Here is a 16726-nt window from a genome sequence, read left to right on the forward strand (position 1 = left end):
TTGTTTTCGAGTAGAGTTTTTATTTCGTCCTTGGTTGGTTCAGCAACACGCTCCACCATTTTGTTTTTCTCTACTCACGGTATATGAGCTGATATCCTAGTAGTAAAGTAGCCAATCAGAGTGCACAATTGCTCATATCCAGTGAAGGTGGATAGAATAATATGGATTGCTATAGCTGTGGAATAGGGCTATTTTATTATTTGTATTTATTATTATTTACTGTTTGATCTCAAACACATTAAGAAGGCAAGAAACTCGTCCACTAATTACCTTTTTACGAGGCACACCTATTAATTGAAAAGCATTCCAGGTGACTTCCTCATGAAGCTGGTTAAGATAATGGCAAATAGTGTGCAAAGCATCATCAAGGGAAACACTGGATACGCTGAAGAATCTAAAATATCAAACAAGTTTTTGTTTACTACATAATTCCAGATGTGGTCAACATGTTATTGCATAGCTTTGATGTCTTTGGTATTGTAGAGAATAGTCACAATACAAAAACTCCTATGAATGAGTTGAGTAGGGGTGTACAAACTTTTGACTGGTACTACATGTTAACCGTGTTGAACTTGTCTATACATATTGGCACTCACCTCCTCATTTGTCAAATTCTCCTCCACAAACACACTGATTAAAGCATTATCTGATGGTCACTGAGGACTTATTACTCATAAGCAGAATAAATATTGTTTCATGCGCGTGTGGGTTTGTTGGCTTATTAATATATAATAAACATTAATTTGTTAGTTAATATAACATTGTTATTCGCATTACTTGTATTAACACTGAAGTGTATGGTTTGGTAATGTTTAAAATACGAGACCTGATTTTTAGTAGTCATGGTAACATTTGAAAATTATCATATTATGAATAGTAATAATAAAATTTGCCATGGTAACAGTCAATATCAGTCAGTTTCCGTTTGAAATAATGTTTTGGAAAATTAACCACCATCTGTTTTTTTCCACTAATGGAAACAACGTTGCAAAATTATAAAGTCATTATACAATAAAAGCAGATGTTCTTATCTCACACTGCATAAAGTGTAATTAACGTTCATTATATCCTCAAAACCTTGTTGACTGCGTATTCGGCTCATTCATGAAAAAAAATCCTTGAATGGGAGAAATATGACAGGAAGTAATGCAGGGAATTAACCTAATGCAGTGTATGTGTGTGACACTTTTGGCTCAAGTTGTCCTGTAACACTGTATGTCCTTAACATCCCTATCTGTAATCAGATCCTAAATCAGTACGTAAGAAAATAAAAAGCTGATTTGAGATCAGCAGTTTGGCGACGCTGTAATTCACCTTCCTCCTGCCTGGAACAAGGCCAATAGTAATGAGGCAGAGCACGAGGGCGTGGGCGATAAAACAGGCAAAACAGCAATATCTTTTTGTTCCAGCCATCTTTCGCAAAGTGAGATACAACAGGACTTAAGGATTTAAGACCAAACACAGTTCATAAATAAAAGTGTTTATTCTCTTTTTTCCCCTTTAGGAGCTATACTACACACAGCACTATTCAGTGTAGCTAGGAGGACTGTGTTAAATACTTTTACACATCACAATATACTGTACTGCTCTCTCGCTCTCTCTCTCTCTCTCTCTCTGTGCATATTTTTTCACTTGTTTCACATGACAGCAGAGAACATCAATCATTTCTTCTTGAACTTGCCTTCATTTCTTTTAGATAAGACACAGGAAACAGGTCAAAGATTAAATAGTACAATGTAAACATTTTCTGATAAATGAATTTTGTTTAAAAAAAAAAAACCAAACAAGAGACAATACAAAATTTCAAAAAAGTGGCATCAGTTATATCGTTCCGATCTCTGTGTAGATGATTGACCTCAGAGCTTGTTTTTTTTTTTAAATCATTATTTTCAAGGTAACCATGATGCACCTGCTACATTTTCTGAGTAATCACAATGGTGTATAACCATCATATAATGATATAACAATAAAATCTCATTTACCCGCTGCCAGCAGCCAAAGTCTCCGAGGCACACACCCACAGCAATCATGCCTGATAGGTATGCAAGTACACGGAACAGGAAAGTCTGTCTTTTTTTTTTTCTTTTGAGATGGCCAATTGTACTAGACGTGGACAGAGCCAAGTACACAGGTTTAAAATCCAGCTTTTGGAAAGGTTCCTAATTGGAGACAAGGTTTATGCGTGGTCACTGTGTAATCAGGAAGGTAACTGCTAATGCTTTTCTTGGAAGTACACTGAAGAGGAAACGGCTTCAGATAGCAAAAGCCGAGTTTGTCTACAGTGTCTGTGCAGAATTCATTATCGTTCCAAGAGGGATATCAATAATAAGATATCAGTGGGATATCAATAATGAAGAGAATAATTTTTAATTCCCAGTCTGGGAGGTAGGATAGGTCTATTCACAACTCTGACTCAAAGCTTGTTTTGGAGCTATTCAAAGACAACGGCGAGACAGCAAGACCGGGTTTAAAAAACAGCCAGATTTTTTTTGTGCAATACGTAAATACGCAGGACTGAGTTTCAGAAAGAGACAAACTCATTTCGTTCATGGGAAATTCTACACCTGGAACTTTTTAATTTATTTATTCATTTTAAATGGGGTGAAGTTTAGAGGTTAGATTTTGTCTTTTACTCAAAAATAATCACTCTGTAATGAGCAACAGATCAGATTTTAATTGCCCCCCAAAGTTTCAAAAGTCACATTAGAGGTAGTTTTGCAATTTAAAAACAGGAACACGAGGGAGGAGCTCCTGTTTATACAAGCCAGGTTTGTATGTTATCACTGCCAGCCTGCGTTTACAAGGAACCATCAGATCTAATAGTGTTTGCATATTCTATCAAAGAAACTCGCAGCAGCAACTGCAGTTAATCAGCAACATTAAAGCTAGACGGCCTTTCGATTTCATAAAATCGGTGAAATTTAGTTCCCTCTGAAATATGTTTATTTCTGTAATATCTCACAAAATATCAGGCCATTCTGTGGCTGGGAAGTTATTTAATTTAAGGGGATTGAAGCAAATAATATGCATGAAATCGCTCGCTTTGCGCAGTCAAGCAGACAGAGGAAGTCCGTGTGCGCATGCGCAGGTTTACCTTCTTCTTTTGGGTTTTACAGCAGCTGGCATCCACAGTGTTGCATTACTGCCATCTACAGGTTTCCCTTTGAGCGTGCACTGACAGTTCCATCATTCTGTCGCTAAACGAACAGCTGATCACACCGAGGTGCTCGCTGAGCGCCCATATTTATTAGTTTGGTCCTGCGTTTCCTTTCCTTCGTATATAGCATAACGTCTTTTCTTCTTCTCGCTTTCTTTCCGTTACTGTAGTCGGTCTTTCACGTTTCATTCGCACACTCACGTCCTCCATTTTTCTCTCCTGTTTCAAATTTGTATCCCACAATGCCTTGCGTGAACGGGGAAAGCCCACCACGTGATGTATGGCATAGTATCTTGAATTGGGTCATGGTGAAGCAGGAAAAAAACAGCGGACAATGTGGATCTAAACTCATTAATTGTTCCATTTTTAAAAAACGTAATAAAATTGGAAGTCTGTGATTCAAATTCAGTAGCTTTCGGTCCACTAAACAAAAATAATTGGGTGTCAGGAAAATTCTTTTAATGACCTACACTTGAAAAATCTGAAAGCCAGTCTACCTTTAAAAGTTTGTGTGATGCCTGTTTTCAGACAAAAAAAAAAAAAAAGGGGTGGCTGCTTTTCCTGAATGTGAAGCACTGCGAAATTGCAAATATTGTCCATGCACAATGATTAAGACAAATGCTACATTTAAGCCTTTCCTATGTAACATACACACTGTAGATTTTACAATCAAAATTGACAGAAGGTAAGCCGCAAAGACAGGCCATCTGTATGCACACACACACACACACACACACACACACACACACACACGTTTTCATACAACAGCTAAGAGCAATAGTGATCCAGAAGTCTAAACGGCATACATTTCCAACTTCATGCCTATTTATTCCCAAAGGAACAGTCAGGTTTCATATGGAATATCCTTCAATCCGGCCATAAAATAACTCGGCCTCAGTGTACTTCATATTTAATGTTCAACACGAACTGAACAGATGCTCTACTGACTCAACGTCCCTCCACAGTTTCACCTGCGACGCTCTGCGGCTTGCCGCCGACCACAGAAGCAGCAATCTTCAAAGCAATACCTGACTACTAGCAACATAGTCTGTAAGATAAAGAAAGAAGAAAAAAAAACACTGAATAAAATGAGGTACCAGACCAGCTCATACCAACCGACTGCACCATAATCTGCATTTTAAACACTTGGGTTTCACATAAAGAGCCATGAGCTACTAACATGTATAAAAAAAAATAATCATTCTGGGATGTTATTGTATAACCAATGCCTTCGCAGCAGCACTTTTACCATCGTTGTGCCTCCAACAACATCATCATTATCAGTAACTGCATGTTGTTTGGAACTTACCCTACTTTTTCTTTTTTTTTTCCAAAAGCTAGAGTAAATCTATAACAACGATAACAACTGCTTAGGAACAGTGGAAGAGTCCTCTTGGTTCTCACACAACGAAGTCCTATAAACTTCACCTTAAACAAGATCTGAGTGCGTTTTCTTCTTGCTGTCACATGACCAGTCCGGACTGGAGCGCAACACCTCAGTCCTTTGACTTGCAGCACTGTCCACAAAGTACTTTTCGTGTTTGTCGAGATAGGCAGGACGCTGCGGGAGCAGGAAGTAGTGCGTAGAGCTGGCCTTCCTGCCGTTTTCCATGATGGGTAAAATGCACGGGGAACCCTCGCTGTTCTGCCTCTGCAGACCTCGGCTCACATATTTGGGGTCCGGGGCAAAGCTCTGGGTAGGCGGCATGATCCCGTTGAGGTAAATAGGGAGGCTCTTGGGGCTCAGTGCACAGGGCATGTTGCTGGACAAAGGTTCTCTAGGGGGTACTTTAGGAGGTCGGTCATCATCGCTGCATGTCCCAGAGGTGACCTCTGCTGACCAGCGACGGTAGTCGCCTGTCTTGATGGGCCTGGGGGGAATAGGGACACGAGGAGGGACTTCAGGTTTGTCCAGGTCTTGGGTGTTCTGGTGATGATAGGACAGCCGCAGGATGGCTGGTTTATTGTAGGAGCCTGCAGGACCTGAGTGGGAGCGTCGTAGCTTGGGTTGGGTCCGATCCTGCTGCTGCAGCCGTGTCGCTTTCTGCTGATGCTGATCCGGTTCCCTTTGCTGTGGAAGAAGGCTTTCCTGAGACTCATGTTCGTGCTTTTTCTTTGACTGCTGCTGTTGCTTCCTTTGATGGGGTACTGGCCCTTCAAAATAGGCATAATTGATTTGTCCACTGTCCCTAAAACTCCGTCGGCTTTGCATACCATACCGGAAGTGAGAAGGTTTCGGACTAGAATCGGATACCAAACAACAACTGTCATCTCCAGTAAAGAACTCAACATCATTGTCCACAGTCTGGTCAGGGGAGAAGTCCACAGAGGAAGGAATTGGGGGAAGAGGTTTCGCTGCCCGGCTAGGTGTCTGAGGAGGGGAGATATGGTCAGATACAGAGAGACGTTGCAAGCCAGGGACCACCTGGTCATCTTCAACAGGGCTGGTGGTGTTAGGGACAAACGTGGAGGAGATGCACAGCTGTGTGGGTCGGGGAGGCAACGGTTGGGCTCCAGGACTCTGCAGGGAATAGGAATGGACTCTGTGTTCTGTACAAAGAAAAAAAGAAAACAGCAGGTAAGAACATTAAAAAAAACCCTGTCTGTCTTTATACTTGAATTGCACAGGTAGAGAAGTTTGGCTTACTGTCTCCGGTTAAGAACGATGGCACCTGCTGCCTGGATTCGACATGACAATTTACAGGGGCATCGACACTGAAGTAGAAGCTGAAAGGTGAAAAATGGAAGGACATTTCACTTTTTCACCCAGTTGTTTGAAACAACCATTGTTGTTTCTCTGAGGTTATCAGAGAAAGTTCAGAGCCAAACAAAACTAATCCATCTTCAAGGTTCTCACCTTACAATAGCAACATGTCAATGGCCAATTGTAACACTCACTTGTCAAGATCATGGTCATATTTCCAGGAGGGCTTGGCTCTGGACATGCTATGGCATTGACTGCTATGCAGGAAGAGGCTTTGCGGGGGTAAATAAATCTCCTGGGCAGTCAAGCCTGCAATGGACATGCTCCAGCTGCAATCGAGTCGCATTCAAGCCAGGAAACACTCACTAAAGTCGTGAGCCACCAAGCTGCTACGCTGTTCCTGAAAACACAGCCATGGAAGAAAGAGCGTGACTCATTTTGGAGATGAATCTTTAAGAGGCCACCTCAGAGAATTAAGCTTTTAACTCAGATCTAAATCAGTACAGTTTGAAAGGATCGGCTAATGGATCCTTTTCATTTCCTGTTATTGGAGATCTTTTGTGAATTGTAGAGGATTCCAACAAATTCTTAAGAAAAAAATAATGTGTTTTTTCACGTCTAAGGTGAGAACCGTAGCTTGATCTCTTGGTTTGATTTATGACCAATCAACCAATAAGGACACCAGTTCCTACTTTCCTCTTTTCTTTCATAAAGAAGCCATCCTTCCTTAACATGAACTGAAGCTCTGCCATTGCCTTGCACCATGGACCTGTTCGATGTGTTTCGGAAAAATCTTCCAACAGCTCTGCCAGCTGTGGTATGACAAACGCTCGCTTTTACAGGGCTGGGGGGGGGGATTACTCTCATCTCATAGCTGTCATGTGTAGGAGTCTCTAAAAGTCACTTATTTTTTCTGAGAATTTCAGCATAGCTTTATCAACAACGTTTACGCTACATGACGCTGAATAGAACCTAATGCTAATATTTTTCTTTCAGCCAGTGCTGCACGATTTCCAAGATCTGTGGGCTGTTCGTGATAAGTGTTTAGACTGAAAACTTTCCATTAAACATAGCAGGTTACAAATCGAGAATATTTATTTAAAACACCAGGTTTGCCGAACGATTTGTGAGTGTAAGCCCTCAGATGGGTGTCACGACATACAAATTTAAACGAGCACAGCACCAAAGGAAGAAGACCAGGAAATTATTAGCTATTAGCTCAAGACAAGCCATATATGGTATTGTTGAAGTTGAAATATCAACTTTAAGATGTTAAAATAATACAGTCGAACCAGGAACTTCATTTAATACATAATACATCATTAGCTTGGTTACCTTGGTTTTCTTCTGCAAGTCTACATTACATATGATTTATTAACCTTTCCTTACAGCGCTGCTGGATATTCAAATCTGATCTGAATCATGGGTTTAAATGAACAATCGTTTCTATAGTAACAGCTTGTTCACATAATGGGGCTCCACATAATCTAAAGCTGAAAACAAATGGATTACAAATCACGTGGTGGTATTGAACAAAGAACCTTGAAGCTTTCTGTTAGGAAATGTTTACTTAGAGTTTATGGAAGGAGTCTCCAGTGTCAGCGCTTTGGAACAGTTTTCTGACATGGGAAAGTCTTTACGCTTTGTGATTTCTTCAAAATAAAACAAGCTGCGGGGTTTTTTTTTGGTCGTATTATTTTAACAACTCTTTACAGCTGCAATAGCACAAGCGAAAACAAGAACTAACTTCTTTCACAGACATGGCACAATATTAAAAGTAACTATAAATGGATAAAAAGCATTATGTATCATTCTTTAACAAGTTATTAACAGTAATTGTTGGCAGATCACTGAGGCATAAAGGGAATAAAAACCCTTGAGGTGCTGTTATAGAACACTGCACAACCCCAACGTGGATTATTTTTTGATAAGAGAATATCCCATCATGCTTTGTTCCTTACACACACACACACACACACACACACACACAAAATACAGCCAGCTTCATGCACTGTCTCACTTCTGAACACAATACTGTCCTGTTTTTGGAACAAGGTCTATGGAGCATGTGCCTATAAATCCGGCCAAAACTATAGTTTAAAATTGCAAGCACTGCATCACTAACTACTAAAAAAAATTACGAAATCTAACCTAAAAAAACAAAACAGATGTATGAAAATTCCCCTCTGCATCCTTCATGCCTGTAACTGTGTACACAATCGCTGCTCGTAGTGCAACCTGATCCGTGATAATGAACCCCATGGGGCAAAAGCTTCCTCTCGCAACAGGTGCAAGGCGTACCAGGCTGCCCGTCATCACTATGGACATTTCTCTGCTGTATTTATGGGCAACGGAAACGAACGCTGCTGTGAATCTGTGGTATGATGAGACCGTGAGGTTATACAGGAAATGCAAAGAACCAGGCGAAAGGTTTTGGTTTCAACCTGCAAATAAAAATAAATAAATAAATAGAATCTATCAACTGTTTCTGATGATAAGTAAAAATTTCCAGCTACTTTTCCTTGTAAACTTGTAAGAACAGGACGTTAAAATGAAATCAGACAGCATTTAAACTAAAATGAAAACTAACAGGTTGTACCTTTGTCATTTTCCTTCATCTGCACTTTCAGAAACAAGCCTGAAATACAATTTACATTTTTTTGGCGTCACGTTCGTTTTGATGTTCTATCGCTGAGATATGAACTTCACAAGACTGCTCTTAATTATAAGCACCCCATCATAGTGGAAATTTTTCATTTGGACTAAAATTGTTATCAGATTTTAAGTTATTTATAAGGGAACTGCTTCCTGTTTTTAATTGTTTCGCAGTGCTCTCATAGCTAAGTTTTGTTTGTGCTAACTTCGTAGACTTTCTTTTGCTTCATGTGATTAAATAAAAGACAAGCTTTTTATAAAGTAACTGTAGTAAGCTGAGTTATGTTCACTTCATCCAAATTATTATTATTATTATTATTATTATTATTATTATAGCACATGGGAACAAATACAATTATAAATATTAATGGACACTTTAGTGAAACATCCTGGAAAAAACCCCAGGTCGGATTAATTTTTTAAAGATATTGCAAAAAAAAAAAAAAGATATTAAAAAGAAACAGGACGGAAATGTCACTATTCACTTACCAGAACACTGTGACATTGTTGATACCGGTGATACCCAACATGAAAAAAGTAAATTTATCGCGATAACGATAACACCGTCCCATCACCCACTCCAAAAAGGGAACCTGATTTTTTTCAAATTATTGTTAATATTTTTTTACATTTTATTTCACACCCAGACTCTCTCTCTCTCTCTCTCTCTCTCTCACACACACACACACACACACACACACACACACACACACACTTTCTCCCTTTACAACTTTAACCGCGGTTTCCAAGCAACCGGACCCGCTCTACTTGTGCGACAAGGCGGCAACAGGAGCGCGTGAGCGCGCACATGCGCATTGCGTCTTGCTCTCCAAAAAAAAAAAAAGAGAGAGAGAGAGAGAGAGAGAGAGAGAGAAGCTTCCTCAAACGGCCAAGTGACTCATCCGGAAAAGTGCGCTCCTGTCAGTGGCTCGCGCGAGCCGTGCTGCGCGCACTTAGTGCGCTAGGAAGTGTGCACGGAGCGCGTTCACGTCACACCCTACGCAGTGCGCGTGTGTAGTGCGCGCGGCCGCGTTTGGAACCGAAGCTGGATGTTTAATCGTGATGAAATTGAAGTGTCAGAGTTTCAGAGCCCCTTCAGCGCGGACTGGACGGCGGTTTAAATAAAGGGAAGTGCGCGCGAGGAAATGTCATGATGTGCATCAGAAATGTTGAATAGTGAAATTATTCTCTTAATTAACATTTATACACATAAGCAGATATAAAACTATTTCAAAAGCGGATGAAGGTGCACCTGGAAACCTATATGGCATCATCATCATTACACACACACACACACACACACGTGTAAACATAAGGTGTAACATGTTAATAGCATGCATATTAATAATTGAATATTACAGTATACACTCCGACATATAAAAACACAGAAATATCTTTAATAGTGAACTTGTCAGATTGTCAGAAACCATGACACGTTTTGCAACCTGGTCATCTTCAAATTAAAAATAAACACTTTTTTTATTATATGCTTGTTATCTGAACTAGTTATTAAAATATTTATAGACGGATTATTGAGGAGTCTATTAATCTATCTATACTTCTATCTATTTATCATCTGTATGGTGAACATGATACAGTACATGATGCAGCCTGATTGTTAACAAAATGTAATAATAATAATAATAATAATAATAATAATAATCCTAGTGATTTAAATCTATGAAACATGAACAGTAATAGCTGTACAGTCTATTAGGGGACACACACACACACACACACACACAACCTATTTATGTGCTGTAGCCTGTAAAACAAACAGTGTAAGTCTGGTGTTCTTTACACCAGAAATGGACAAATGTCAGTGTTTATAAGGTGCACAGTGAGACAATCTGATAAGCACAATGCCATCGTCATCAGGCCAGAGAGCAAGCGCAATCACAACAGAAATGAGAGAGAGAGAGAGAGAGAGAGAGAGAGATGCGCTTTCAACTCACCTTCAGCTCAAAGCTTCACTGGTCACTAGTCCAGAATTCCATGGTACACAGAGTTAATGCATGCTGCTTGTGAAGCTCCCTGTGTGCGTGTGTGTGTGTGCGTGTCTCAGTCAGCGCTGGTAATAAGCGCAGGCATTCACTGCCCTGCTGTAACACTTATACAACCACTCAGTACAACGCGCCCTCTGTGCGGGGCTCTTTTTAAGCCGACTGACTCCGCCCCCTTCTGCCTTTTAAAGCTATAGCACATCCTTTAAGGCATTGAAATGTTGCATCCATTAATTATCCTGTGTGTACACTATGGGGTCAAAACTTTGTAGACACCTCACCTGACCATAGCAATCATATCTCCTAGTTGACCATCCCAGGGTGGCACGGTGGTGTAGCGGTTAGCACTGTCACCTCACAGCAAGAAGGTTCTGGGTTCGAGTCCAGTGGCTGACTGGGGCCTTTCTGTGTGGAGTTTGCATGTTTCCTCCGGGCAGGCCAGGTGCCAGGACAGTTTACTAAGGGGGCAATTAGAAATCGCAAGGGGGCAAATATTTTTCATATAGTGTGTAGTAGTGATGGCGGTCTGACAACGTGTTTCAAACAATTAACTGCGCCAACCACAAAACCACGGCCCCAAAGGTTGCTTTAGTACGGGAAAATCATGTGTCATATTACCAGGGCAGTTGCGCTTTATCAACACCCGTGCCCACCTGTTACCCCTCCCCTCCAATTTTCTCACAGACACGCGTTACAACCGGAAAGATGCCAAACATAAAACAACACACACAAACCTACAGGCAAGTCCTTTAAATTTAAAATACATACAAATAGCTCCGCGGCATGAAAACAAAACGTCAATGCAAGTCTAAGGTACTTGGCTCGGCAGCCAAAATCATAATTTAAAAAAATCAACAGACCCCGCGGCTGCACCAGTAATAGCCTTCCTGACTCGCACCGAGTCAAAGCTAACCACTTAATCCGCGATCCCAGTTTAGGCGTGTAGGGGACTAAACACTCTGAAGTGATGAATTTTCACCCCCTGCTGCATGGGGGGGTGACGTCAACGACACTTATGCTATTTGCGCACAAAGCGGACCATATATGAACACATACACCAACATAAATGGAGATAAACTTAGCCTACAAAGAAAGAAAATGGATTCACAATATTGTGATTGAATTCGTTTAATTCGGTGGGGGAAAGACTACTCCCGCAAACTGACTGCATATTACAGGATATTGCAGAGACAGTGCACTTGTAAGTGTCATAACAACCAATCAGATTTGTTCTACCGTGCCAGTTTTAGTAGTGATTTATGTGAAATGTATTTTTGTGCAATGCGCAACCACTTAATATTTCGTATTTGAAAATGCAAATTATTAATACGTCTATAATACATTATATTTTCATAAGAAAACAATTAAGTGATCTGAGTCTCCGTTGAGGGGGCGGGGCTGTAGCCACGAGGGGGCGACGCCCCCTTTCGCCCCCCCCCCACGGCGCCGGGTCCGCCTCCGGGTGCTCCGGTTTCCCCCACAGTTCAAAGACATGTTAACATGGGGTGGCCTTGGGCTGAAGTGCCCTCAAGCAAGGTATCTGTTCCCCAAGTGCTGTAGTATAGCTGCCCACTGCTCTGTGTGTGTGTTCACTGCTTCAGATGGGTTAAATGCAGAGGATGAATTTGAGTGTGCATGTGACAAATAAAGGCTTCTTCTTCTCAACCCAGAGTTAGCCCTTATCATCATCCCTGCTCTTCTGCGAAGGCTTTCCACTAGATTTTGGAGTGTGGCTGGAGGGATTCATGTTCATTCAGTTCAGATACAAGAGTATTATGCTTTAATACTAAAATATTAATACGGTTTAGTGTAAGTACACAGGTGACACTGATTGGTTGAAAAATTTGGACTATTTCTCGATAATCACCTCGAGCGACTCAGCAAAATGGCGGCCAATCAATCACTTCATCACCGTAAGTGAGGAAGAATTACAAATGATGCAAAAAAATGCTGTTCCTAAAATAAAAGCACGAAAGATGCTATGAAGCTTGGTCTAAAACTATTCAAAGGTAAGGCAGGATGGTGATTTATTTTATTAATTTCAAAACAAAGTGCTTTATGTGACTCAACATAGATAAGTGACGCAAGTCTGCACCGCACCATTATTACATTTGCATGCCACTATTGAAGTTTGAAACAACTGATAGGGGAAGCCATGGCCTAATGGTTAGAGAAGCAGCTTTGGAACCAAAAGGTTGCTGGTTTGATTCCCTGGACCAGCAGGAATGACTGAGCAAGCACTGAACCCCTAACTGCCCCCAGGCTGCTCTGGGTCTGTTGTACTTCATTCTGGATAAGAGCATCTGCTATATACCGTAATATGATTGTAAAAAATTTTAATAATCAACTGTGTATTTATACTAAAACAATGATCCGTCTCAGGCTCAGTGAATATTGGTGAATAATAATCTCAACTTTGTCTCAGTTATTATTCACCAATATTCAGTTCGCCTTCAGTGAATGATTGTTAATTACTTCGCCTGGGACGGAGTCCACCAGGGGGCAGGGTATTGTTTTCGGTGGGGTTTCTTTGTTTGTATGTTTGTTTCTTTGTTTCTTTTTGTTTTTTTGTTAGCAACATTACGGGAAAATGGCTGGACCAATCTTCATGAAACTTTCAGGATAGATGGGCATTGGTCTCAAATAGAACCTCCAACATTTTGAGGGTCATCCAATCAAGGTTAAGGTCAAGGCCACCAAAAAGGTCAAAATCATAGTTATTACAGGTTTACTATATAATTATATGTAAGGAAATCTTAGCTCCTCTGAAGCGCTCTTTAGTTGCAATTAAAAACAATCAACAAGCAAACAAACACACAAAAAAAGTGCTACCAGGCAAGGTTTGTTTTGCCCGGCAAAACTTGTTAGTTTTAAAATGGTTCACTTTTGCGACTTATGCTACTTTTACGTCTGGCGTCAACACTACTACAGAATTTTCAAGCCCCAAAAATGGATATTTAAAAAAAAATACTTATTCCTCCCTCTGTTTTAATTTAAAAACTCCACAGTAGTGTTTTAGTGAGATTTGCAAGAACAAAGATGTTTGGAAACGATAATGCAGACACCCACATTCGCTTGCTGATTGGGTCTTATCAGTCACAACGTATCCTTCGGTGATTTATCGCACTCCTCTCATGTGACCCTTATTCCAGAAGAAAGCAAGTGAGGTCAGGTAATGATGTTGAGGAGGTCTGGGGTGCAGTCAGTGTTCCAGTTCATCCCAAAGGTGTTTAGTGGGTTTGAGTTCAGTCCGGGTGTTCTGTGCAGGACGCTTGAGTTCTTTCACTCCAACCTTCACACACAAGGTTGGAGTGGAAGAACTTGAGTGTCCTGCAAAGAGCCCTGACTGAACTCAACCCCACTGAACACCTTTGGGATGAACTGGAACATAGAAGCAATATCCACCCTAGGAATACCGACCAATTTATCATAAAGAATCCAAAACGGTGAGGAATTGGCCGAGAAGAAGCGATTTTTGTTGAACTGCAAGACATTAAGGCTTAATTAGTCCATGACTTCATTAATAATTGTAATGAAACAAATCTGAGTAGAAGTTATATGCACCCTAGGTCCCCCTACCTTCATGCCAGAAAGAATCAAAATTGGTGAAGAATTGAGGGAGAAGAAGCGATTTGTGTGGAAACTGCTCATTAGGGATTGATTAATTACTCCATATCTTTATTACTAATTGCAATTATGCAAATTTGGGTAGAAGCCATATGCACCTCAGGCAGCCCTACCTTCCTGCCAAAAAGAATAAAAATCAGTGAAGAATTGAGCAAGAAGAAGCAATTTTCATGAAATGTGGACGCCGCCGGATGACTGAGGAATGATGGACAACACATGATGGCATGAACTCATCACCTGCCGGCTGGTTGAGCTAATAATGATCAACTTCAGGGTATAAGAGTAAGCATGCTTCATGTTGATGATTTATTATTTTTTTAATAACAGCAACACATGGAATGTTTTATTCCTAACATATGTATCACTAAACTGGTGGACTATTTGTAATCGCTAATTGGGCTGGTTTGTTATGCACATGTACCAAGCCTTGCACCAACGTTATGCACGCAACGTCAGATCTCATTATGAAAACTAAAATCCAAGGATCTGGAGAAAGCTTGTGTTTTTTCTAGCTTACTCTTACATGACTGTAGATATTATGTCCCGTCCACTGCGCTAAATCTGACACGCAGGCTGGTGTTCAGATTTTAAAAATAACTTCAACAGGTTTAAAATAAACATTCCAGGTGCATCCATGTAATTAAACTTTCCCTCAATTTTATGACCATGTCGTTAACAACCCTCTTTTAACAGGCTCCATGATGAACATCTTCTGAACACTCAGGCTCATGTCCTGATTTTTCTTGTGCAAAAAAAAAGACACACAGATGATATCTTCCAGAGCGATGTTCCAGATGACGTTTGAAGGCCTCTTAGAGAATGATGTTCCAGAACAAGAGTTGGAAGTGGATGAAAAAAAAAAGAAAAAACAACCAGGAGACTTGTTTGAAGATGGCAGGGACAGTGGGAGTGGGAGGGAGACGTGTGTGTGGAGATGGCTCCAGGTCTGATAAGCTAGTGTACTCAACAAACACACAAAGACACACTATCAGCCCTGTGTTTGCTGTATGCTGCTCATATCATCTGGTGGGTTTTTCGTCAGATGCACGTAGGTCGTGTAACCTGAGCAGGGCTTTTGGTTGGTTGGTTGGTTGGTTGGTTGGTTGGTCAGACAGAAGACAGGCTCAGATACCAAATGTAATCTCTCTCTGCAGTGTGGGATTCAATCAAGGCATGACAACAAGATCTGGAAGCTGATAACAAGGCAGCTCGGTCCAGACAGCCTGACTTTTGAGACATTGTGCTTGCATAATACTTGTGCAAAACAAACAAAAAAAACCCTGTCCATACTTCCGTCCTTCTGTCTGTCTGTCTGTCTGTCTGTCTGTCTGTCTGTCTGTCCATACTTCTGTCTGCCTGCCTGTCTACCTGTCTGTCCATTCAAAAGAATGGTGACAAATCAGGTCAGTACACCAGGCAAGTTCATATTCTTGTGTTTAGTCAATACTGTGGGGAACTGACAAAGTCCATCTGTCTGTCTGTCTGTCTGTCTGTCTGTCTGTCTGTCTGTCTGTCTGTCTGTCCATACTTCCATCCATCTGTCCGTCTGTCTGTCTGTCCATACTTCAGTCTGTCTGCCCATACTTCCATCTGTCTGTCTGCCTGTCTGTTTGTCTGTCCATACTTCTGTCTGTCCATACTTCCATCTGTCTGTCTGTCTGTCTGTCTGTCTGTCTGTCCATACTTCCATACGTCTGTCTGTCTGTCTGTCTGTCTGTCTGTCTGTCCATACTTCCATCTGTCTGTCCATACTTCTATCTGCCTGCCTGCCTGCCTGCCTGTCTGTCTGTCTGTCTGTCTGTCTGTCTGTCTGTCTGTCCATATTTTTGTCTGTCTGTCTGTCTGTCTGTCTGTCTGTCTGTCTGTCTGTCTGTCTGTCTGTCTGTCCATATTTTTGTCTGTCTGTCTGTCTGTCTGTCTGTCTGTCCATACTTCCATCCGTCTGTCTGTATGTCTGTTCATACTTCTCTGTCTGTCTGTCTGTCTGTCTGTCTGTCTGTCTCTGTTCATACCTCCATCTGTCTGTCTGTCTGTCTGTCTGTCTGTATGTCTGTCTGTCCATACTTCCATCTGTCTGTCCATACTTCTATCTGCCTGCCTGCCTGTCTGTCTGTCTGTCCATATTTTTGTCTGTCTGTCTGTCTGTCTGTCTGTCTGTCTGTCTGTCTGTCTGTCTGTCTGTCCATACTTCTTTTCCAGTCCTGATTAGTGTCCGATGGACAGTTTATCATTCATTTGTGTTTAAATAGATTCTTGGAAACAGATTGCATGAGAATTGACGAGTCACAGAGTCTGGGAGTAAAATCAAATAAAGCGGTGACATGATGGGAGTGCTGAACAAGCAAACAGTCACAATGTCCCACATGAAAAAAAACAGCATAAGGACTTAAGCAAACATGAGCTATGAAAAGGAAAGGAAAGACAGCAGGCACAAAATGTACGTGTGTTACACTGTTACAAATCCCCACGCCTGGCCTTGGCACCTAAAACCCTACAGGCTTATCATAAGATATTTGGCAGGGGATGAGGAAGGCTTTTGAGCTAATCCCCTTTTATAATTTCGGGTGCATTTTTCTCATT

The 16726-nt window shown here is 41.1% G+C and overlaps 1 protein-coding gene across 1 annotated transcript; it reads right to left on the reverse strand.

Moving 5' to 3' along the window:
- Positions 1 to 1464: 1464 nt before the first annotated feature.
- errfi1a (ERBB receptor feedback inhibitor 1a) lies at positions 1465 to 10638 on the reverse strand. Its single transcript, XM_060909932.1, has 5 exons — positions 10472 to 10638; positions 6056 to 6261; positions 5805 to 5884; positions 4586 to 5707; positions 1465 to 4205 (listed from the first exon to the last, which is right to left on the reverse strand). The coding sequence occupies exons 2-4, from the start codon at positions 6205 to 6207 to the stop codon at positions 4587 to 4589; spliced, it is 1353 nt and encodes a 450-aa protein (XP_060765915.1). The 5' UTR covers positions 6208 to 6261; positions 10472 to 10638; the 3' UTR covers positions 1465 to 4205; position 4586.
- Positions 10639 to 16726: the final 6088 nt, after the last annotated feature.

The sequence above is a fragment of the Neoarius graeffei genome, chromosome 26 (genome assembly GCF_027579695.1).
Source record: "Neoarius graeffei isolate fNeoGra1 chromosome 26, fNeoGra1.pri, whole genome shotgun sequence".
Lineage (NCBI taxonomy): Eukaryota > Metazoa > Chordata > Actinopteri > Siluriformes > Ariidae > Neoarius > Neoarius graeffei.